This window comes from Centruroides vittatus, unplaced genomic scaffold (assembly GCF_030686945.1).
Source record: "Centruroides vittatus isolate TY-2023 unplaced genomic scaffold, ASM3068694v2 contig_89, whole genome shotgun sequence".
NCBI classification, from domain to species: domain Eukaryota; kingdom Metazoa; phylum Arthropoda; class Arachnida; order Scorpiones; family Buthidae; genus Centruroides; species Centruroides vittatus.
This window is the reverse complement of record NW_027122580.1, coordinates 1,878,202-1,902,714: the sequence shown is the minus strand read 5'-3', so window position 1 is coordinate 1,902,714 and position 24,513 is coordinate 1,878,202. Positions and strand designations below refer to the sequence as shown.

General features: G+C 33.5%; 1 protein-coding gene across 1 annotated transcript; it reads left to right on the top strand.

Moving 5' to 3' along the window:
• Window positions 1-261: 261 nt before the first annotated feature.
• Window positions 262-24,081, top strand: LOC136983861 (E3 ubiquitin-protein ligase RNF25). The gene is made up of 8 exons (XM_067280727.1): window positions 262-370; window positions 6,237-6,308; window positions 11,095-11,197; window positions 14,589-14,656; window positions 19,623-19,692; window positions 22,233-22,442; window positions 22,548-22,763; window positions 23,313-24,081. Exons 1-8 carry the CDS (start codon window positions 348-350, stop codon window positions 23,973-23,975), a joined length of 1,425 nt encoding a protein of 474 aa, XP_067136828.1. The 5' UTR covers window positions 262-347; the 3' UTR covers window positions 23,976-24,081.
• Window positions 24,082-24,513: the final 432 nt, after the last annotated feature.

The window sequence follows — 24,513 nt, the reverse complement described above, 5'->3', positions numbered from 1 at the left end:
CGGCTCATCCCAGATTCCCAGGGTCGTAGGTTTCCACCTTTACCGCTCGGACGTCCAATTCCCCGTATTACTATCGATTATTGGATCCCGCTTTTCCAATCGGAGTACCCGAGCAAAGAGAATATACGCGAAATAAAATATATGTTATAATTATTTTTAAAACTTAGTTATTTTTATAAATAATAAAATATAAATAATTATAGATTAAGGTGTCATAAATTATTTTTTGATTGGAAAAATATAAACGCTAGGTGGCCAGAGCACTTGTGTGATGTGCTATTTTACACTGTGCAGCTGTTGCAGAAGGAACGTTATTTACCGATTTTTTATAATATCGATTAGATACGATGTTATCCGAGGAAGAAGAGAGGTTTGTATTAAAATTCACTTTAAAAAAATTGTTTGACTTAAATGTTTCGCAAGATATTGGATATAATCTCAGTTTTAAAAATTTCTGTGTGTTTAGGACATGTCTACCATAGAGTTGTCTTAAGAGAGCAAAATTAGAATAAACGCCCCATATAGTAAGGATTGACTTAAAAACTAAAATTATATCACCACCTGATTGATTGTATTTTATACGAAACCCTTTAAGAGCATCAAAGTACAAAAGATCCATACAATCAAAGAAATTTCACACAATGCACTATGTATATTTTAAAGAATATGTTTAACGTGCCGTCCTTCGACCTCCAGACAAGTTTGCAAAGTACCGTGTTTTTTTTTTAAATTTATTTGGCCGAATGTATTTGCAATCGAAGTCTTGACCGTCCTAAAATTTGGAATGTCTACGAGAGTCGACGACTGTCCCGTCGGGATTACGAACGATCCGTCGAATGTAAAGTAATGTAGTTTTGTGTCTGCCGGAGTGGCGGAATCTACGACGACGCAGAGCGATTCGACCCGACCGGAGCTCGAACGCGTCGAGGAAAATCCCGCGGTCGGGGAGTGAAGGCTTTAAGATTTTAATGTGGATTTACTGGCATTTTCGAGTTTTTGTTCTCTGCTACAACTGAATTTAGTGAGAAACAATAAATTTTTATGAAATTAAGAATAATAAGGAATTATTAATTCTCAAAAAAATTAAGCCCGTACTGCCAAATTATGACCCGATCGAATTCTTGCGTATTTGATACCGTTCGAACGAACTTGTTATACGATAGTTTTCGACATTTCGATTGGAATTTTAACAATTTATCTACAGAGAATGTTTTGGAATAAGTAATAACTGTTTGTCGTAAAGAATTAATCCATCGTTGACTGACTTGTTAATTCAATTGTAACCGTATAAAATTTTTTTTAATATGGTTATAAGTTTTTTTTGTTCCTTTGTCCTCGACACACTTTTTATTTTTTCTTCTATTTTTGAATCGACTGTTTGGCTTTTTTTCTTCGTCGTTCGTCGACTCTGTAATACTAATAACATACCGGTTTTTGAAATCGGTGTGGTTAGATCTTTTTCGCGTGAAGACGGTGTAGATCTTTGAACTTCGTCGGTTATATTGCATTGTGAGAGTGGCATTATCAAATAATCTTTTATAATGTTTTCTTGGATGATACCCAATCTTTCACAGTTTGAGCAACTTTGACTTACTTCGTCGATAGTTTTAAAAAGAGTCTCTAGTTACTCCTCCGTACTAATGTTGGTCGACGACTCGTCGAGTATAAAATTCTTTAGTCCGACTTTTAACTTTGTTCCAAACGTGGCCTCGTAGGGACTGCAGTTTATACCGGTGTGATGCATTGATTTTTCGTCGGTTGCACAAAATGAAATCCTTCTGACCATTTGTTAGTATTGTTAGTCTCCTACCGAGAATTAAGCACATTTTCTATGTATTGATTACATCTTTCTACTGAGCCCTGACTTTGTAAATGCCTGAGCTTTCCATGCACCATTTTTAACTTGGGCCACATACTACACATTTCCTTGACATTATTGGTGAATTCTCTGCCGTTATTGCTTTGTAGAATACTCGGTGCACCGACTATTGTAAAAGTCTAAAAGAACAAACTGTATTTACTCACATATAAGATGATCTCTTATATGGGACAAGGTGTGACCGTAAACTCAAAATAAAGAAAATTAGATTTATTAATACAATTCTAATTTTATTTCGTTTTAATTACAAATAAAATATTATCAAATGCATGTATTAAAGCAAACAATGTGTTTGTCTTAATACACAATGAATGGAAAACAAAACCAAAACATTATAATGCAGGTGACTGGAAAAAGTTTATTTTTAATGATTCAGAATGTGCTAATATTCATTAAACATAACAATTTAGCAAATATGAAAGCAATGATTATAAATGTAGTTATAAGTGACCAGTATTTTATTAATGAGTTTATAAATATCAAAACTATTTTCTGTGGATAAATAAGATGCAACATGTTTCTAATTGATGGATGTAGCATTATACCAATAAACAAAGGGGAATGTGTCTTACTTTACGGTAGGTGCCAACTTACGATAAACAGACCGTATCCGGTATTTGACGAGTAAGTACGAGAAATAGCGATCGATCGTTCCTTTCCTCGAAGTTATTTTCAGATTGTCCCTTCGAAAAGTGGCATTCACTTTGACTTTGATAGCACCCTGCTATAATGACAGCATGAACTATACATGGTTCACAGAAATTATTGCAAAAATGCAAAGAATTCTTTACTTGCACTTGTAGGACGAACTCTGTTTTTGAAGCAGTGAAAAATGAATGAAAGCCTCGTGTTATATGCAAGTAAATACGGTATGTTACGTCCTCGGCCCTTTTGGTTTTTAACGGTCGTAGTTGAACGAATTTAGTTAGACGGTCTTGATACGCGAGTATAAATTTATATTGCTCGTCGGCTTGCGACTGCATATCTATACGATCGACCTTATATCTCGAGTTCATTTCATTACGTAAAATTGGTTTAACTACAAAGCCTTTCTTAGGAACATTGTTTTTTCTGATAGATTTCACATAAGTTCAAAATAAATTACAATCATTTTCCTTGTAATGCTTTTATATTTCATACTTAATACGGTTTCTACAGCCATGGCCAATAGCAATATGGGCACCGTGCAATATCTGAAATATGTCTTCGGTGTGAATGTAATATTTAATCACATTACCTTCCTTTACGGACACAATTAATTTTTCTATTTTTCCTATAGATACGTCATATCTACATAAATGCTGATATTCTTAGAAGTAACTTTCATTTTCGACACACACACTTTTTGTTTCATTGACAAACATGCTGATTTTATAAAAATTTGACTGTTCTGATCTTTATCTGCTATTAATGCATTTAATTGGTTGTTGAAGTGATTATTCATATCACTTCAACAACAATGTTAATGGAGTAATCATTGAGTGATTATTCATATCACTTAATGATTATTCCATAATCGTTACTTTTTCAAAGAAGAAAATACCATTTTAAGAAACAAAAGTAAAATTAAAACGTTGCACCAGATTATCTACTGGTTGCATAAATTTAAAATTTGGTACTAAATGCAATGTGTACGTGCAACTTGGATGCAAGTGCCGATTGGCCGTATATTGGTATATTATACTCCTTGACTTATTATCATAACTTTGCCCGACTAGGTGATAGCAGTATTCGTAATGACCGGTCAATCTGATAAATTATGTTAAAACACCCAAAATATATACAATGCCCGATTTTGTTTCTCATTATTCATAATGTCCGTGTTAATCACTTAGTCCATAACGTACGAGAGCGGGTTTTTCTCAAGTTTCGACGGTCCATAAAATAAAGACAAGTGTAAATAACAAAATGAATTTATTACCAAAAGTTAGGTACAAACACGGTTACTGTTCGACATAATCACCGCGAAGATCGAGGAATTTGTCACATCCGCGGACGAGCTTTTCCATCCCCTTGTCGTAGCACGTTGCCACCAGTGAATCGAGATGGCCTTAACAATGTTTTGAAGATCGTCATTAGTCTAAACCTCTGCCCTGCTAGCCACGTTTTCAGTTCAGGAAAGAGATGGAAGTCTTCACCACCTTTAAACACCCAGCATATAGCCCCGATTTAGCACCGAGCGACTTCCACCTCTTTCCCAAACAGAAAAAGTGGCTAGGAGGGCAGAGGTTCGAGACTAATCGTGATCTTCAAAATGTTAGGGCCCATCTAGAGTCGGCGGCGGCAACATTCTACGACAAGGGGACGGAAAAGCTCGTTCACGGATATGACAAATGCCTCAATCTTCACAGTGATTATGTTGAAAAGTAACCATGTTTGTACCTAACTTTTGGTAATAAATTCATTCTGTTATTTACACTTGTCTTTGTTTTATGGACTGTCAGAGCTTGAAAAAAAAACAGCCTACATATATATCAAAAAATGTGATCTAAAGACTAAAAGTATGAATTAAAATACAACAATGGGGTTAAAATTATAAAAATTCAATATTAAGTACCGTATTTTACGGACTATAAGACGCACCTTAATTTTTAAGCAATTTAAAAAAAAAAAATACCTATAAGACGATATGGACTATAAGACGCACTTGAATTTTGGAGGCAATTTTTCGAAGAAAAAAGTGCATCTTATAGTCCGTAAAATACGGTAACTTAAATAATTTTTTTACTTAAAATATTCCAGAGTTTAAAAAACTTAAAAATTTCAAAAAAAATTAAAATCTGGTAAATAAAATCATTTAAAATTATTATCTATAAACAATAAACATTTTTTAAAAATTTAAAGGAATTAAAAGAAAAATTGTTTTTAATATTTTAAAAATAAACTGAAGATGATACGTCTTAAAGTTCATTTGATTGTCTATTTTTAGAAAATTTAATTCTCTGAAATTTACTAAATACACAAAACCCTGTAATATTAATAAAATTATGAACTGTTACTCTGAAACTCTGATGTATATGAGAAAGAATATTTTTAATATCTACTGTTCCTAAGAAAAATCAAAACAAGAACTAGCAACTGTGAGAAACAAACTGAAGAAATAATAGAAATCTGCAATATTTTAAATTTAAATGGTTATTCTAAACAACTAATTAACAATTGGCTTAAAATTTCACAATGAATAAGCAGATTACTACAAAGAGCCGATTTATATTAAAGTTGCACGTGTTCGTAACTTATTCGAAAACCTTCAGAAAAATTTTTCGGACCATTTGATATTGTTTTAGCACCGAATCTGCATAACGCAATAAATAATTAAACGGTTAAATAATTATTTTGATAATACAAAAAATAAAAAAGATCTAAATTTTCTTGCACTTGCCGGCCGCTTTACTATTACGTCGAAGAAATAAGTAGACGACCGAAAATTTGCGCTACTTCGGCAGTATTATTTTCTGAATTAGTTGTAAAAGAATATTGGAAGGTGGGAGAATTAATAGCGTGTTTGGAAGAGAAAAAATCAAAGATTTTTCTGAAATTGGGTTTGTAACTTAGTATAGCAATCATTAAAATGTGTTTAGTCTGAAATATACTGAAATAATGATATGTAAGAAAGAGTGGGAAGCGTAAGGTTTGGGTATGGCATTCGCATTTAAATTATTTTACAAAAAATCCGAGTCTCGTGGCTTGTCGTTTTTCTTGTTTTTTTTCGAAAATCTGGGAGACAACTGGTTAAGAACTATTGATTTTACATATTTAGTACAATATCTTTTCAAATTTTTGAAATAATGATCAATTGTGTTCTGAAAAATGTTTGTCATTTTTTTTTAACTACTATCCATCCACCTAATACCCATCTATACAGATGTGAATGCTTGAATCATAGAGTGGAACTATTGAAAAGCCAACAAGTCTAGTTTTGGGATATTGTTGCATTGTTGATAGTTCCATTTTCATATGTATAACAGTAAAAATTTTATTGCTTTTTCAAATTTTGCTACCAATTGCAACATTTAATAAATTTATCTTAATCCTTTATGCACTTTGATAATGCATACACTTGCAGTAAGAACAGCAATGTTATCTTCTTATCAGTACTCATTCAGGTTGTAACACAACACACGTGTGCACTTCCAAATGTATCTGCAACTTGTGAAACTTTATGACATGTTTCACACCATCTTTTCTCATAAGGTAATTCTTTTCAAGTTGTAAAAATTTGCACATCAATATATTTTACTCTGCTTAATATAATGGTAACACACACATTATCATTTTTATTTCCCTGTCAGAATGTTTGCTTGTTAGACTTTTTAAATTTCTAAATGTTATATTTAAGATTTTTTTTTCCTTCTAGTTCATTGGAAACTGAAATTGAAGCATTGAAATCAATTTATATTCATGAACTGGAGGTTAATTACAATGAACAGTAAGTATATATTAAAATTAAGTAGATAAATTGAATTTTTTTAAATATTTGTTTACAACATTATATTTCATAAATATGCAAGAAAAATGAAAGTGTTATACATTAGTCACCACTGAACTTAGACCAGGCTGCAGTTAACATGCCATCCAGTAGATAGGTTTAAAAAAATAGCTTTGATTCATTGCATGAATGTTTTACATAATTTTAAACAAATATACAGTAATTAATCTTTATTTTTGCTAAATATCAACTTGATATCTTGTAAGTTTAACAAAATTGAGCCAGTCAAACTTGAGTCACGGGCATCAAAAAACATAGACCACTGTGTCACCCGTCAATGATCATAGACCGCTGCATGTTTAATATTTTGTTGCATCACCTTTTGTGCCAAAACACCTTCTGTACGTTTCGACATGCTGTTGACTAGGTGTTCGCATTCGTCTGCCGTTATGGAATTCCAGATAGTTAAGTTGGAAGCTTTTAGTCCTTCGTCTGTCCGAGGCCGTGTTTTTCGCAGATGTTTCTTCATAATGTTTTGTACATTCTCAATTGATGAAAGAACATAAGCTGTTGGATGTCCAAGGAAGAACAAGTTCTTCCTTGGACATCCAACAGCTTATGTTCTTTTCTGCAAGCCACTGTTTTGTTTTTCTGCTTGTATGACATGTGGCCCCATCCTGCTGAAAAATGCAGGTTCTATTTGGATATAGCTTTGCTATGGATACAAGTAAACACTGTTGTAGAATGTTAACGTGTTGCTCTGAAGCAAGTGTTTTGTGTGCATCTGAAATGAAACACTTGTAGCTGACAGGGCCGGAAGACCAGGTGCACTCAGTGGTATTACCTGGCTTGAAAATAAAGAAAAGAAGGCAGAATGTGAAGGCAAAGGCAAAAATACAGAAAATAAGATGGGGGCAGAAAGGGGAGGCTCGGCATCTTCACTGGATTTATTAAATCAAAGTAAAAATACAAAGAATACAGAGAAAATAACAAACAATATAATAGTAATAACAAAAATGTACCAAATGCACACCCACTACCATTTTGTGGGAACAACATAGTTAATATGTACATTATATACATTGATGATCAATTATTGAAGTAAAGTTCATACTACACAAATGCATTCACTGTCATGATGATTGATATTCAGACTCCAATACACCAATTGAAGCAAGGAAATCCATGAGACGTTTAAAAAGTTTTTGGTCTGTGACAAAGTTGTCCATTTTGCATGGCCAGTTGAGTCCTTGGGAGAGTGCAGTCCTTAGAAGTGTTTCTTGTTGATGTATGAAGTTATCACAGTCAAATACATAATGATGAACGTCTTGTATTCAGGTGTTATTACAGCCACATAAGGGAGTGTTTCTGTGTCCAAAACAGTGAAGACAAGCCTCAAAATTGCCGTGTCTGGTAAGAATTTGTGTACAGTGATACCTCGGTTTTTGTCGATAATCCATCCGAAACCAATGAAAACCGAGGCAATTATTTCCATATGAATCAATGTAAATCCAATTAATTCGTTCTAGACACTCCAAAATACATACCAAAATCACATTTTATAGAGAATTAATATAGTGTTAAATACTAAAAACAGTAAGAAATTAACATAAGAGACTAATTAGCATAAAGATAAAAGCATTAAGATTAAAGATGAGATAATTAGCATTAAGATGAAAGCGATGGAATTGTTTGGCTAGACACGCCGGGTAACGTATTGTCTTGTAGAAGTTAGTTGGACACGAGCTTCTAGCCTATATTGCCCCATAGTAAAGTGTGACGTAATTGTCATGTAATAATAGTTGTATGTTCTTATGATGGTCGCATCGAGGGGAATAATGCCTTCCGGGAAATTCATTTAAGGGTAGCTGGCCCCCTATTCAGGCGTTATACAGACGTGGAGAAAACCAGAAAACTTCTCACGGCCAGCCCACTCTGGCAAAGTGCGAACCCACGACCAAACTCCCAGTGTTTGGGGAATGGAACCATTGGCCAATGGTGGGCTGTTGCGGGATAATGTTCACACAACAAGAAATAATGCCACACTGCACCGGAAAACGCATGGGTCGCCCTTTGTTTTAGCAAAATTAGCAGCGAGGTCACTCGAGCACGCCGACGAAAACCGAGACAAATTTTTTGTGAAAAAAAATCAACAAAAACCGAAACCAACAAAAATCGAGGTATTACTGTATTTATATATGTGATAGATGCTTCAGATCAAGCCTTGTCTTTATGTTGGGGATGAAGGAGAATGTTATCCTTCCAGTGTTACCATTCTCCCATTCCTTTTGCCAAAGGCTGATAGCAGTAGCATGAACAGTGTTCTTGATACTGGTGTAGAGAATGTTGCTGAATTCAGGAGGGGAGGAGGAGGTTGCACTTAACTTTGCTAGTTTATCAGCTGCCTCACTGCCAGCTAAACTTGCATGCTCTTTAACCCAGGTTAACACGATTGAATTACTGTTGTTTTGAATTTCATGAAACACAATATGAGAAAAGTAACATGTTGGAGTTTTGAACTTTTGGATAGTGGTTTGGCTATCATGCAAATTCTTACAATTTGGTTCTCAATCCCAATGCTGCTAAGGTGATTAACAGCTTTAAAGATGGCATACAGACTGTACAAAAACTTTCAAGCCTGTATCCAGCAGTGTAGGTCGGAATTGTTGACTTATTTTTCATCGTAACATATGCTGCTCCTACCTTATCATTTTGTTTTGAGCTGTTGGCGAAAATTGTGTAAGTAGCCGAGACCTTCCAGACCATCTCTATTAAATCTCTTCCAGAGATTTAATAGAGATGGATGAGTATTTTGCTGGATGAATGTTAAAGATTTCTTGAGGCAGTGGGCGTTCTGTGACTAGCCTGTTGAGGAGCAATGTGCTCATGTTAGGAAGATCTATGTGAATTTAGTTAACAATATCATCACCATTCTGATGAGTGATTCCATTTTTTCCTAGGTACTAATTCCACATCACTTCTTTGTCCCTAATATGTAGAGGAAGCACATCTGCAATTACCGGTAGAGCCACTGTAGGAGCTGTTCAATATGCTTTGCAAAGCCAAAGGAGAGTAATGCATTGAATCTTATTCAGTTTCTTTTGAGTCCTAATTGTATCTGTGCAGGTTGTCCAGAAAGGTGCTCCATAAAGGATTCTTGTTTCTATACAGGCTTTGTAAATGATCTTGATATTCCTGTCATTCAATCCCCATCCTTTGTTAGATAAACAAAGAAGGACATTGGAGAGTTTAATTGCCCTGTCAGAAATTTGATTTAAGTGTTGGTCCACACGAGCCCTTGGTCAAATATAATTTCCAAGTATTTGATATTCTTTGTGTTTTTGATTCTATTGTTGCTAATAACTATCCTGAATACCTTTTTTAACTAGTGTCCTTTTGACATAACCATATTTTGACATTTACCATAATTAATGTTTAGTTTATTTAATTCACACCAGTTGTTGATTTTCTTCAACAGTAAGTTTGCATCTACATGGAGAACTTCACTATTTTTGTAAGAAATCACGACAAGGGTGTCTGCAAAACCCTGTATTTATTTTTCAATCACAATATTTTCTTGTATTGTTGATGTGGAGAAGACTGTCATAGACGATATTCCACAAACCAGGTCCCAAACGTGAACCCTGTGGGCATCCTCTGGAAATTGATCTTATAATACATTCTTCATTGGCCGTCATGCCAGCAGTTCTGTCATTTAGATAGTCATTAAGAATTTGAATTAAATATTTTGAGCAACTAAATTGTTTAACTTGTTTCATAACTGCTGGCTTCTACCAAGATACAAGTGTATCCATACAGTCCAGGATACAGGTGGTCCATACATACAGAAATCCCCCAATTGTTTTTGCATTTCTTGACATTTCAAGATCTGAGTCCAAAAATGTAAAACTCTTAAAGGGTTATTTTTTAATCAATTGCCTTGCTTTCCTTCTGTTATATATAACAGCCAGGAAAGTAAGAAACATTAAATGAAAATCCTTGTCAAATTATCATACATTTTGTCATTATCCTACAAGTACTATCATATAGTGTTTCTAATACGATGGTATTATACGTATGGCAATGCTCAGCACCATTAGATAATAGTGGCAGGTTGGTTCAGTGATCTGAAATTTGAAATTACCCTACCCAAAATTGTACTGGATTTGTGTTGGTCAACCAGTATTATCGTTAAATTTATTTTAAAATATTTTTGTTTTAAGCTGTTTTTAGATTATTTATTTTTTAATTATCGAATTACTATTTTTAAATTATTGATTCAATAAAACTATAATTTTCATTAATCGTGATAACTTTTGCTGCATACTATCACTGTTATTGTATCAGTTATTGTATAGACTAGATCTAAAGTGATTACATTAAGCAATACTTACTGTAATGTCTAAAGATGAAGTAATAATACATGGAAAGTTAGATTTGAATTGTATTTCCAGACAAAATCCGAATTTGAAAGTCATAAATTTCATATAAAATTTATTTTTAAAGTTTTATTTCTATGTGCATTTGGATGATGAACCTTGATTAATTGTTGTTTTGATAAAATAAAAAAATTCAACAATGCTACCAATATTAATTTTGCTATTAGTATTAAATAAGTTAAATCCATTATTATAACAGTTATTAAAATATATTAATGCTATAAATGAAAGATATGTATCAAAATAAATATTATTTGCCATTTATTACTTCATGTTTTTATTTATTATTCTTTATTGCTTTTATCTGTTGATTATATTATGATTGACAAATTAAAAATCCATTTCAGGAACAGGCCAGATTCCATCAAAGTTCAGCTCTATCCGGCAACGGCGGATAATGTCACCGAGCAATACGTGAAGTTACTGTTGGTATTAAAACTTCATTTACAGGTATGTCGTCAAAAATTAAGAGAGTTATGAAGAAAAATGTTTCTAATATTGGGTTATCTGTTTACAATTATGAGCTTGTTTAACAACTTTTTGTTCTGTAAACATCATTAAAAGTCCTGAAAAATTCTTTCTCTCTCATCACCAAAATTATCAGAGACGGTGTTCTGTCCAGATATTCCAAAAATAGCAGGGTGTTTGGAAAAAAAACAACTATGTATGTAATTATATGCAAATATAATATTAGATGTATTAAATGCAAATTATATGAAAAAATTACTTTTTAAGCATATACACTACCTAAACATATATGCTTATTTATTGTTTTAATGAAGTTAGAGGGCAGTTTGGATAATCAGTGTCCATATAATTGGTGTTTTACTGTATATAACTTTTCAAATCTGAATTTTTCACTAATTCAAATAACCATATACAATAATCAGTATAGATTAGCATTAAATATCTAAATAAAAGCAGCTTGTTATATACAGGTACTTTTCACTTTATGACCGAGTTCCGTTCCGACGACTACATCATTAAGCGAGGAGCTTGTGCTGGGAATATAGGATCGTTGTAAAATTATACAAATTATGTAACAAACTTTAAATTTATTCATAAAAAGACAATTATAGTACACGCAAGCCTATTATAGTACGCTTAGTGCGCACGTCACCATTCGCCACCGATCGACACCCATGCCGAGAAAGGGGATTCCCCAAACTGCGGGTCGAAACTCGAGTGGTCGTTAAGCAGATAGGTCGTAAAGTGGGGAGTACCTGTAATATATGAGTGGTGATCTTAAGAGTTTCTTCTTTTTAAAATAATGTGAAAACAATTATCCAAACTTGATTGGGTCAAGTGTCTTCCAGATAAATTTTTGATAATTCAGAAACTCATTTGTGCTTTTGGTACATCAAGCATTATATATTTATAGTTTCACAACAATAAATACTATAATGCAATCTGTATTTGAAAGTAAATGAATTTACTCAAAATCTAATATAATTTAACATATAAGACATAATTTTGAAGCAACATGTAACTGAAAATGACTACAATCAACAGATGTAGTCATTTCCAGTTACATGAGAGTTTGTTTGCTGTGTATTATATTCTGTAGTATGTACAACACTACAGTCTGTATGTACTGTACAAAGTAATGCTACACTTTTTTGTTTTTTTAAACCCTTTTGGATAATTGAGTTCTCCTATATATTGAAATTTAACTAAATTATCTTATTGGTTTGATTTTTTTTCTTTTCAGAATTAAAATAGAGTATTTTATTGTTTAAAAATGCATAGAATATATAAAACAATTTATTAAGATCTAAAATTATATATTTGAAAGCAAAAGAAAAGAAGTTTGTTTCTCATGAAATTATTTTTATTTTTACATTAAAATGGTTTAGAACAATAATTTATAAATTTTATTTAGTGAATGGTATTGAGTAGTGATGTAACGAATATTCGGTTACTACCCGGTATTCGGCCTATTCGGCCTATTTTTCACTATTCGGGCAAATACTGAATATTTAAATCACTATTCGGCCGAATACCGAATACCTAAAAACAGGAGTAAGAAATAAAAAAAACACAGTAAATTAATCATTTTGGTAACTTTTATTAATGCCGAAAATTAAAGTTAATAAGAAATAGCATCTAACTCCAGTATTAAATTATTTCGTAATTAAATATTATTATAGCCTTTATCTAGCCCTATATCTTATGGCATTGATGGCGTGTAGGTTAGAATGTATCGGGCATCAATGTTATTGTTTAGTTAATGTTATATTCGTATTCGCGTATATTTTAATATTTTTTACGACATTCTAAAATGATTTACGAAACGTTTTATTGAAACTTATTGTATTTAAAGAAAGAATTATTTATCTATTTCTAGAAGATGAGTAACTAATATATAATTTATTTTATATATAAAGCAAAGAATGAGCATTTCTCGTTATATGCAAAAGATAACATTTGAAATCATGTTAATTTTAAAAATATTGACAAAAACAATACCAACAAAGCTTGACAAATAGAAACACCCCAATAATATATTTGAACTGTTCCACAACTGGGGAGAAACTAGACCATAAATCTCTTCACTAAAGTATATCCTTAGGGTACTATTCAGTATACAAATACGTAGTAAAAACAAAATTTTAGTGCTTAATTAAAGAGTTAAAAAGATCGATTGCAAATAAAATAACTTATAAGTTATAACTTACGTCTAAATACCAACAACTGCCGAATCGTATCGGGCTATTTACGGCTATTACATAAATTATAAACCAATTTGGCACTAGAGGTAGACGTTAGGCTCCATCTCGTATTAACTTTAATAATTATAATTTAATTAATTAATTTAAATAATTTAGACCTACTGGAAGAAAAAATCATAGTGACAGCGGTCCAATAGAGAGCAGGGTGCGCGATCCTTGCCACAATTTTTGCGCACCAATTTTTGTACGTGCGTTAATCGAGCCGAATAATTTGGCCGAATATTCGGCCATTCGGCCACGCTTTTGGCCGAATATTCGGTATTCGGTCACTCTCCTAGCCGAATATTCGGTATTCGGCTGAGGTCGAATATACTATTCGTTACATCACTAGTATTGAGTGATCTGGGATATAAATCTCCTTGACTTTGCAGTGTGGGGACAATTAAATGTTTCTCCAATGGAGAACAGGCAGGTTCTTTAGGAGCTTATCAGAGATGCAACAAAAGGAATTTTGGTATTGTTCAGAGATTGTATTATTGATCAATTTTATGAATGCCTACAGAATTTGTCTGAAGTTAAATGTTTTGAAAATTGTATTTTATAATCCATTTATTATTCAATTGCATTTGTACTTTTTGACTAATTTACTCTTCCCACCAGGACATACACATGCACATGCAGAACTCTGTTTGATTCTTGTCAAATGTTAATATTCTTAATGCTGCTGTTATATGTATAATAAAATAATTTATTTTAAAGATTTGCTTTTAAGATTTAAGTTGTGTTGTTCTAAAAATTTATATATTTTTTCTAATATAATGTAAATTAAGTAAACTGTTCTGGCAGAAAAAATTTTATAGTGAATAATGCAACTGTATTTGAGACTATCGGAGACCAAATACAATGTTACGAGATGGGTCCAGAAACAGTGTTTCACTGAAGGACCTAAGAATTGTAATTACAGAACTGTTTAATATTTTTTTAAATTAAATTTTGACTTATTGCTCTTTTTGTCATTTCTTAATTATTAAATTTTACTTAATTACAATTAATTACAACGATGTAAAATTTGATCAGTGTGCATGCTTATGTCAAGTATGGTTGCATGAATTTATAAAAATTGACATGTTAGAAGTTTTCTGATCACTTTCTTTATATTTTGAATGTAGTATCCACATTATGTGCCAGAAGTTTTAATTCAAAACACCAGAGGATTATCAGATGAAGAAATTGAGAGGTATTTTTGTGTTAACAATTTATTCAAATTTTTGTGATCTAATCAATTAATAAAAATCTGAATCTGTATTAAGTATTTGCTTTGACTTTTAACAAATAAGTTTGATATTGAATATTTCTGTATTTAATATTTTAAATATTATTTGTACTGTACATCTGTGATTGTAATTTTATTACTTACATATTTGAATGTTAACTATTCATCTCATTCAACTTACTAATATGTTAAAAATGAACAGACATAAAATTTATTAAACAATTTGTTTATTAATATATAATTTGCATGATTCTTACTGAACTTTTACTCAATAAGCAGCAAAAATTCTCACTTTTTGATATAAGCTATCTTGATTCTTTACTCATCCATATTAAAATATTATGTATTAAAGTTTATTTAGTTGAAAATTTTTGGAAATTACTTTCAGATTTTTTACAATTTAAGAATTGTGTTTTTATTAGGGGGTGTGAATTAATTTTGAGGGTTTTTTTTTAGCCAAAAAATATATTTATTACCAAAAAGATAAAACAACTTACATTAGTCAAAATATTTTCCCTTTTTTCTATCTTTTCCCATTGTAATGACAAGAGATGAATACAACTGTGATAAAATGATTCATCTTTTGAAGCAATCCATTCATCAATGAATTTTTTCATTTCATCAAAATTGACAAATCTCTGATCTTCAAGCACATGTTGCATCAAATGGAAAAGGTGGTGGTTGGACGGAGTCACGTCTAGAGAATACACGGGGTGTGGAAGGGCTTCTCGTTTGAGTCCCGACAAAGTTTGTTTCACTGCAGAAGAAACTGTGGCTCAACATCGTCAAGTAAAAGGATCACTTTGTATCATTTATTTGCAGCTGATGTTTTTGTTTGGCGCATGCTTTAGACCAGTGTTTCTCAATGGGGGCGATATCACCCCATGTTGGGGAGCAATTAGTAACAATTTATATTTTGGGGGCAAAAAACAATTTTATGGGCGATATAGTAAAACATTATATTAGGAATAATTAGATATTTTATTCGTTATATTGTACAATAATTAAACAAATAACATTATACTAGTCACTAGTCTATTCAATGCAATACGAATTTGGCACTAGTCTCGGCCCTTGGCATTGGAATTTCGAGGGTTGCAGTGGGGATTTGCAGCGAATAATGCCGTCGCTGCAATAAAAAGTGATATATTTGTTAAATTTGTTAATACTTATTAGATTTTGATATAATTAACAAAATTAAAAAACATATGTACTCTGAGTAAATAAATGTTTAATCTTTTACAAGTATATAATTATCAAATAAACTAATAAACCCAACAAAATTTTTTTGAAGTGGTGAAGTAGGGCAATACTACGTAACAGTTTTATTGAAGTGGGCGATGATTCGTTAGAGGTTGAGAAACACTGCTTTAGACTGTACAGCTGTTGTCAATAGTGTTCCCCTGTAATAGTTTCATTTGGTTTTAACCCTCGTAGTAGTAGCAGTGGTATACTTCCATCTCATCAAATACTTTGCATAATCTCGAGCACTTTAGTGTCGATGTTGACGGTTGGCAGTCATACCATAAACTTTTGTATTTGGGATTATCTAAATAAATCCATTTTTCATCAATCACAATCTAATATGAAAAAGGCGTTCTTTTTTTGTCTGGGAAGCGAGGAGATGCAAATGTTCAATTGGTTCACAATAACACTCAGACAATTTGTGTGGCATTCATTTTCCTTCCTGCAGAATTTTTTTTCATGGTAGTAAATGTTTGATGACTGTTATTTGGTCAACATTCAATACTTTGGCTAGTACTGATGTGGTTTGAGGTGTCTTTGTCCAATAAAGCTTGCAATTTGGCATCTTCAAATTCTTTTGGCTATTTCCAGCATGCTTTATCGCTAACATCAAAATCACTAGTCCAAAACCATTTAAACCAGTTTTAATTAATGGAAAGACTCTCTGTAAGTTTTGACTAGGATTTCTCATTTCCCAGTCCTTTGCTTGTCCTGGGATTTCGAGAAAAAAGTGATCAGTTTCCCAGGATATAATTAATTACTTTTAAGATATAAAATAAATCTTAAAAAATGAAAAACAACAATATCATTTGATTTCAAGTAATTTAAATTTTCAACTCGATTAAAAGGCTTTTTTTGTTTTGTTTTAAGTAATTTCCAACAAACTTAAATAAAATTTTCTATTTGTGAAAATTTCTATGTAGTTCAAAGCTAATTTTTAATACATATTTTAGACAGCATTATTATTATTATTATTATTATTATTTTGGAGGTTGCAGGATGTATTAAAGAAAAAAAATGAACTTGGATCAAACTTCTAACTTAGAAGGTAATTTTTGTTTTTTAAATAAAACAAAAATTTATAATAATATTCTGTATTAAGATTTTAAAAAGATGGTTGATACTCCAATCACTCAATCTGGTTCTTATTTAGTAATGAAAAGTCCTGCTATTGAAAGTGCCTTTTCCGATTCAATCGACGTGGGTGGAATAGTCTTTAATGCATTTAAGAGAAGACAGATGTTATGTATTTCTAATTTGTTTTCAAGGTGCATTGCAGCACCACTTTTACTTACATACAGTATTCTTGATTTTTTTACCTCAGCTGCTTTAATAGTGGCATCAAGCTTTTCAGCTAAAGTAATTACAGATGAGCTGGTACTTCATCTGTATCGCTGGAAGTAGAATCAGCAGGTACTCCAAAAGATGATCTAACATCTGTTTTGCTGATAAAATTAACATAGACTTGATTGGTAGGGCTGGTGAACTTCTGTCACTTGTGAAAGTTGTAAATTTTTCATAATTTTTTTTATTGTTGAGGCCAGTCAGTTTCTCATTTCTTCTCTGTTAGGTGTCAAATAAATGACTACTTTAGTAGTCTTTTCTAAAAAGGTGTGTTTAGTTGATTTAACTCATTCGCAATAAAAGAAAAATGCCTTCCGACGAAAGTAAAGTCGATCCGTCGTCGCACGTCTTTTCCGCTTCGGCTTTTAATGGCTGCGGCAATGCCGCAATGTCGCAAATTACGGCAATTTCTTGTTTAAGGTCAAAATTATTTGTATCTTTATTACGGTCTATGATTGCTTTCAGCATGGATAACCTTATTTTAATAAATTGCTCTAGCATGGCTAAAAAGCTAGATTGTTTAGTGAAGTGGATTCGTCCAAGGATAAACTAAACCTCGATCCTTCATTTATTTGGCTACCAATTTTGGAACATAATCGTTCTTTTATCTGTTTGCAATGCGAATGGACGAGATCCATTAGACGTGACGGATTTTTGGTAAAGTGTATCCTCTGTCTTCACCGACTTTCTGATGAACCGAATTTTTGTAATAGAGTTGATAGAGACCCACCTAAAGTCACAAGTTTTGTTACTATTTCTTCACATGTTTCTTTCTTAATAAGTGATGTTAAGGTTTGTCGAGAGGCTGGTTGCTTGCTACTAGTTGATCCAGCTTCCTTGGCCGCGTGCTCGGTACTAGCGAGAGATAATTTTGTCAATATTACGCTTGTTACGCAGATGTCTGATAAGATTACTTGTCGACCAACCTTTATACTTTATCTGCTTTTTACATTCTTTTTTCAAATCCTTTATGAAATATTTCCAAACAAATGATTCTGACATTCTTGATTGAAGGAATTAGATATGAACAAAATAAATTATAATTTATAACATGGTATATATATGGATAATGGGCAATTACAAGAAAAACCTTTGTTACAACCCAAATTCACAATGTAAAGAAAGCGTGATATGGGTGCAATTAAAGACAAACGAACTGCCGAATTATTGGACTTTTAATAAATAAATTATATTATATATTACGATATTATTAGGCAAATTAAATCGTACGTAATCATTTAATTAGCCCTATAGCCCGATAATTCAGCAATTCATTCGACTTTAATAATCAGGTTTACGAAGAAAAACTTCACACTTGCAATAAAAATTAAAACGTTTAAAATACTTAAACACGGCGAGTTAAAATACTCAATTTTCCCGACTTCGAAGCGGTCGTCACGAGACGAGCGGAAACACTCAAAGACGACAATACTTTTTATCAAACAATCATCACCGTACGCGTCACGCCACGGATAGCCTCCTCGGCGGTAAACCTCCGAGGAGGCCATTCGTAGCGCAAAGTCCAAGTATTTCCACCCGTCTCGCGTCGACCGCTTCGAAGTCGGGAAAATCGAGCGTTTCGACTCGCCACGTTTAAGTATTTTAAACATTTTAATTTTTATTTATTTTAATATATTCATACTTGCATACTTCATACTCGCTTGTATCCTTACCCAATTTGCACAACCTGGTATAATGCAGTTATTGAAGCTACCGGGCATGGTTAAAAATTAAGACAAGTAAAGAATTTTTAGAGTTCTGCCACAAATACATATTGATTATTGATTTGCTTGTTATGGTGTGTCTGTGACACACCATAACAAGCAAAAATTTAAAAAACTAATAAGCAGGCTTAAAATTAATAAATACAAATGTATTATGACAGTTTGAGTTAATTATACTTTCTATTTTCAAAATTTCAACCATAGCACAAAATAAGAAAAATGTGAACTTTTAAGAAATTTGTGGGATTTCCTGGGTTAAAAAAAAGAGCCCGGATGGTTAGAAACCCTAGTTTTCACAAGTTCCGGCGACTATCTGCAGCTGTTTTTTCTTGTGGAAGTTCCATTGGAATACTTATAAAAATCCCAATCTTAACTTACTGAACATTAAACATAAAAGTGAGAATTTTAACAAACAATAAATATAACTCAAATTTGGCCACTAAAATTTACACCTAACCTGCTCTTGAAAAACCTTCAAAACTAATTCACATTCCTAATATTAACTGAATGTTTTTATATCTATTTTTAATTTTTATCCTTGATTTAAAATATTTCATTTATTGGATATAAACATTTGAAATTATTTTTGTTAAAGTATTTCATCTTTTTTCTTTTAGTATTCACAATTCACTTAGTAGCCTTGCTGCAGAAAAAAAAGGCACTCCCATGCTATTTGAATTAATTGAAGTAAGAATCATTTTCAATTCTATATCAATTAATTTGATTTTGATAAAAATAAATTTTTCCATCATTAACGCGTATTGAATAATTTGTGATTTTGAATCTCTACAAATTAGGATTTCTTTATGACCAACCAAAAAGCAATGCTTAAGTAAAATAAAAATAGAATGGAAAATATAGTTACGTTATGATTGAACATTCTTAGGAAAATGCAATTTCTGCTTAAAGAAGATAAAAATATAAACTAATAGATCGACGGCCAAAGCCGTAAAGGCGTCGGTCTGCCCATCCGGATCGGGAATCTCGGGAGTTTTCGCGCGTAATCCGTTCGTTCGGCCTCGTCGAAGAGGCGAGAATACGATTAGAAAGGCTTTCTAAGTGCCTTCGGAACGAAAGGAGTAAAAAAAGCAATGAATTTTAAAACATTACGTGTAAAATGCGTGTTGCTTGTTTTAAATATGTTGTTTTTCATTGGCTTTAATTTGCTGCCGTATTCTTATTTGTGTGTGTTTTTTGAGTTTGGCCCGTCGGAATCCCGAACATTTGTAGACTCGATCTTCTTCAAGGAATTCAACGGTTTCTCCATTTCTACATTCAAAATTGTCTTTTTTGAGTAAAAGGTGTTTTGAATTTGTCTAGGTCAAATTTCGTGCGTGTGTCAATGGAATAAATGCGTTTCACTTCTAATATGTGATTTAGCTATGCTTGTGTTAATGCATAGATTTATTATTTATGTATAGAAAGTTAGATAATATCTTGTGTTTGATACGTTGCATCTGTATTTTGTGTTGTATAATCTATTGGATAACGGGATTTAAGGCCAGACAAAACTAGAGTGGACTTATAACAAATGTCCCTGGAAAATGCCTCGTTCTGTATATTTGGTTTGTATTGTGTAACATCTTCGGTATTGTCATTTTTGGGTTTTATTCATACATTTCCCAGTGTAAGAAATTTTGGCATCTCTTACGGATTGTCATAACTGTGTGTGTAAAATGTCTGCCTAATTCCCGGTGCAAGGGTATAAATTTCTCGTAACAGAAATTGCGAATGTCGTCTTCACTACGTGTCTGCAAACCGTTTACGTTCATCCAAACAATCGTGCCCGTCTTTTTCCTCTCGATCCCACTCGCTTCGTTTTTGTGCGACGGATTGGAACAGAGAGCAGACCAACAGAAAAAAACTCGCATCTGCTTTGTTTTTGTGACGGGTTTAATACGCAGTGCTCTGTAGAAAAGTGATTTTTGTTTTATAGAGTTTGAGTCTTTGTGATTCGGTTACAAGTTTTTGTCGGAGCGTGTCAATTTCTTCAGAACTTGCACAAATTAATTAGATCAACCCGTACACGGTACTTAATTTATTTGGGGGAAGTTGTTTAATTGTGTCGATTGCCAATAACGAAAGTTTTCCAGTCAAACTTTCCTAAGATCATTCTTCGATATATCTAAAGTCTACAATGTAATAACACAATATTATGTTTTTTGAAAATTTTCAAAACACAAACAATATATCACAAATATCTACATTCTGTTCTTTCTTCACACTTTATTTTTTTAAAGTGGTATTGGTTAACACGTATAAAAGATCTTTTAAATAAAACTGGTTTTTGTTTTATATTTCAAAGACGACAGACGAGCGAAATCGAATATAATATGTGCGCTACATTCCGCAAAATTACTCCGATTAGCTTTGGAATTGGAAAAGGAGTTAAATTGAAAACAGAGATTTGTTTCTCCATTGGAATATATGGGGTCTGGGAGAAGTCTTTAATAATACAGTCGAGGTTGGAAAAATTCAGGATATTAATTAAAGAATACTTAATCTATTTTTATCGTCGCATAGTACCTAATATTGTTGTTGTTTATAAAACTTTGTCACGGTCTTGTCTAGAAGAATCTTTGCCGGAACAAGATTTTGACTTTTCTTCATTACATAAAAATAATGCTATGTAAGACGTCAAAGTCTACGTATTAAGTAAATTTAAAGGTCATCGAGTTTCTTTTGGTTTTTATCGTAAAGCGAAACGCTCTTAAGTCAAATTTTGCCAACTTAATACCCCCCGGCGAGAAGTGATTATTATTTGTTTAGAAATGGGGAAAATGTTTCTGCCAAAAACGAGAGAAGCAAAACCTTCGGTAACGTACCTTTATTACAGCAGTTTTACTTTACATCCTACAATACACGTTTGTCGACCCTTCTCCCTTTCTGTAAATTTACCCACGACCGACGGATCTCTGCGGCAACTTTCGGTTCGATTCCCGAGAAAGACCGTCTTCTCTTTTGCCCAGGCCGGCCAGAAATGAATAAATTCCGATTTTTGGCTTTCTTAATAACGGTAGAGTTTGTTGTCGTATTTTATATTTTTTAATGCATATTCTAGAAGGAAATACGTATTTATTTTACGAAGATCGTGGACTAATAGGATTAAAATTTGTTTAAATTTATATCGAGGATGTTTTTTCAAAATTGCTATTGAGAAACATACGAATGTTCTTCGATAGAGTTGCTACAATATTATAAAAAATGCCAATAATTTTGTGTTTTAGACTGCTAAAGAAATCTTGACCAAAGCCAACACTCCCAGTTGTCAGTGCGCGATTTGTCTTTACGGTTTTGCGGAAGGTGACGATTTAATTAAAACGGAATGCTTTCACTATTTTCATTCTCACTGTCTGGCCCGATACGTCCTACACGTCGGAGAATCTTCTAAAGAAACGGAAAGCGCTTCTTCGCTCCAGAGGCAAGATGTTCCTAAGGTGGTCGAATTTAATTTTACGAAAACGGTAACTAAATAAAATCATTTTGATTCTATTACAATATGCATAAACTTGGGCAACTTTTACGTTTCTTTCAAAATCCAGGTGGTGTGTCCAGTTTGTCGTCTTCCGATATCGTTTTCTCCCGGAGACAAAAACTATCCTCCTCCCTTGGAAAGTGAAAAAGATAAGATAAAAATTTCTGCCGAAGTGAGAGCCTTGCAGAGGAAGATGCAGAGGCTGTATAATATACAGAAGAAGAAGGGTGGCATTATAGACGTCGAAGCGGAGAGAAACAAATACCTCCTGGAAATATCAAATGCGAGTCATTTTTTGATCATTTTGCAATTTTTATTTTAAATTGGGCCGTCGTTTACCAACGACGTTAAATAATAAATTATGGCCAGAAGGGAAATATTTTAAATGATTTTATTGTTTTGTTTGGCTTTTTGTGATATTTGTAATGTTGTTCTAATTTCCAACGGTTTCGTTTCCGGGCGCTCGGGCACGGAAACGGAACCGTCGAACCGACGGAAGCTATTTCCGACGTTAAAACGGAGGTTAAATGCCGGTTACGGGAAAAGCTCGTTTGAAACTAATACTTATTATTGGTACTGCGCAGTACGTAATGCGTGGCGCGGCCCTTTGGCAATTAACGTAAGATCCTCCCTCGTTAGTGTGTTAAATTACTCCGAATTGATGGAATTCCCAACAATCTCCTCTTCCAAATCTATTTATTTTTACTAAAAAAAAATAAAATGAATCGCGATATTGTGACTTTTAAATACCACAAAATGCATTTAGTTAAACAGTTGAAAAATGTTTTACACTTAATCTTATTATTATTAACAAATATAATTATTTTTGCAGACGGCAGAAAGCGCTTCGACTAGCGAAATTAAAAACCTTACGGCGTCGTCGGAAGCCAAGCCAGAGTTTAAAACGTTAGACGGCGGCGGCGGCGGCGGCAGTTATCCCGGCGCTTACAGGAGATATCGTCGATGCAGAACCGAAAGAAGTTCTTCTCTACACAGAAAGGAACAGACTAACGGAACCGACCGTTTCGAGGCGGGCAGCGACACCGACCACGTGGAAGAAGCGGACGAGTGTCGTCCGGTTAGAAGACGCAACTCCATTCAAACGTCGCGGGCGGACAGAAGGGACTTTCATTCCTCGCGAGACGTGGGAAACGACGGAAAATTTCGCAGATACACGGAGAAAAGAAATCGCAAAGAAACTTACGGCGGCGGCCGGTGCCGGAAAGGTAATCAAAGTAGAAGGTCGGGTAACAGGGGGGGTAGGGAATCTTTTCGTCACGAAGACGTAAATAACGAGGGCAGCGACTCCGGAGCACCCACCCTTACCTCGGCAGAAAGCGGAGAGACGGATCGTCCGGTGGACGTGGTACGCGGAGACGGGCGCCACTATTCCAGAACGTATCAGTATACTAAAAGTTATTACAGGAACAAAAGTAACCTTCGTTACAATTCCAAGAGGAATTCCGGGGAGTCGGAGGACGAGGCGCGCAGCTGACAGCGATTTACCGTTACGGTCTACGCGGCAAGAATAAACGGTGGGAAATTTCCAGTTAGAATTTTATTTAAATTATCTCTCGAACTTTTTCGCTCTTGACGGTTGATAAATTCATTGTCTATGTATATATACTAACGTCGAATGGAACTACGTAGAAGTTTGCGACGACTTTAGGCCAATTTCTTTCGACCGTCGGACGTTTGAAATGTCATTCCACACGAACTGCGAAAATAAACAAATTATTGCCGGTGGGAAGAAGTCTTTCTGATTTAAAACTTATCGACGACACTTGGCATTATTTTTATGCCCGGCGACTTTTAGAAATTACATTGTTGTTTACGCAATGTTTAATGGGAGGCGCGGCACGATTTTCCTTTAAATACGGGGCAGTGGTGCCTCGTACTTGGAATTTAATTCGTTTCGGATGGCACATTCCGAATTGCCGTAGCCGCGCGAACTTTAAACTCGACTCCGGGATAAGAGCGCGTGGCCAAGTATTGTTCGACAAAGAATACGGGCCGGTCCGAGAAGCCAACAA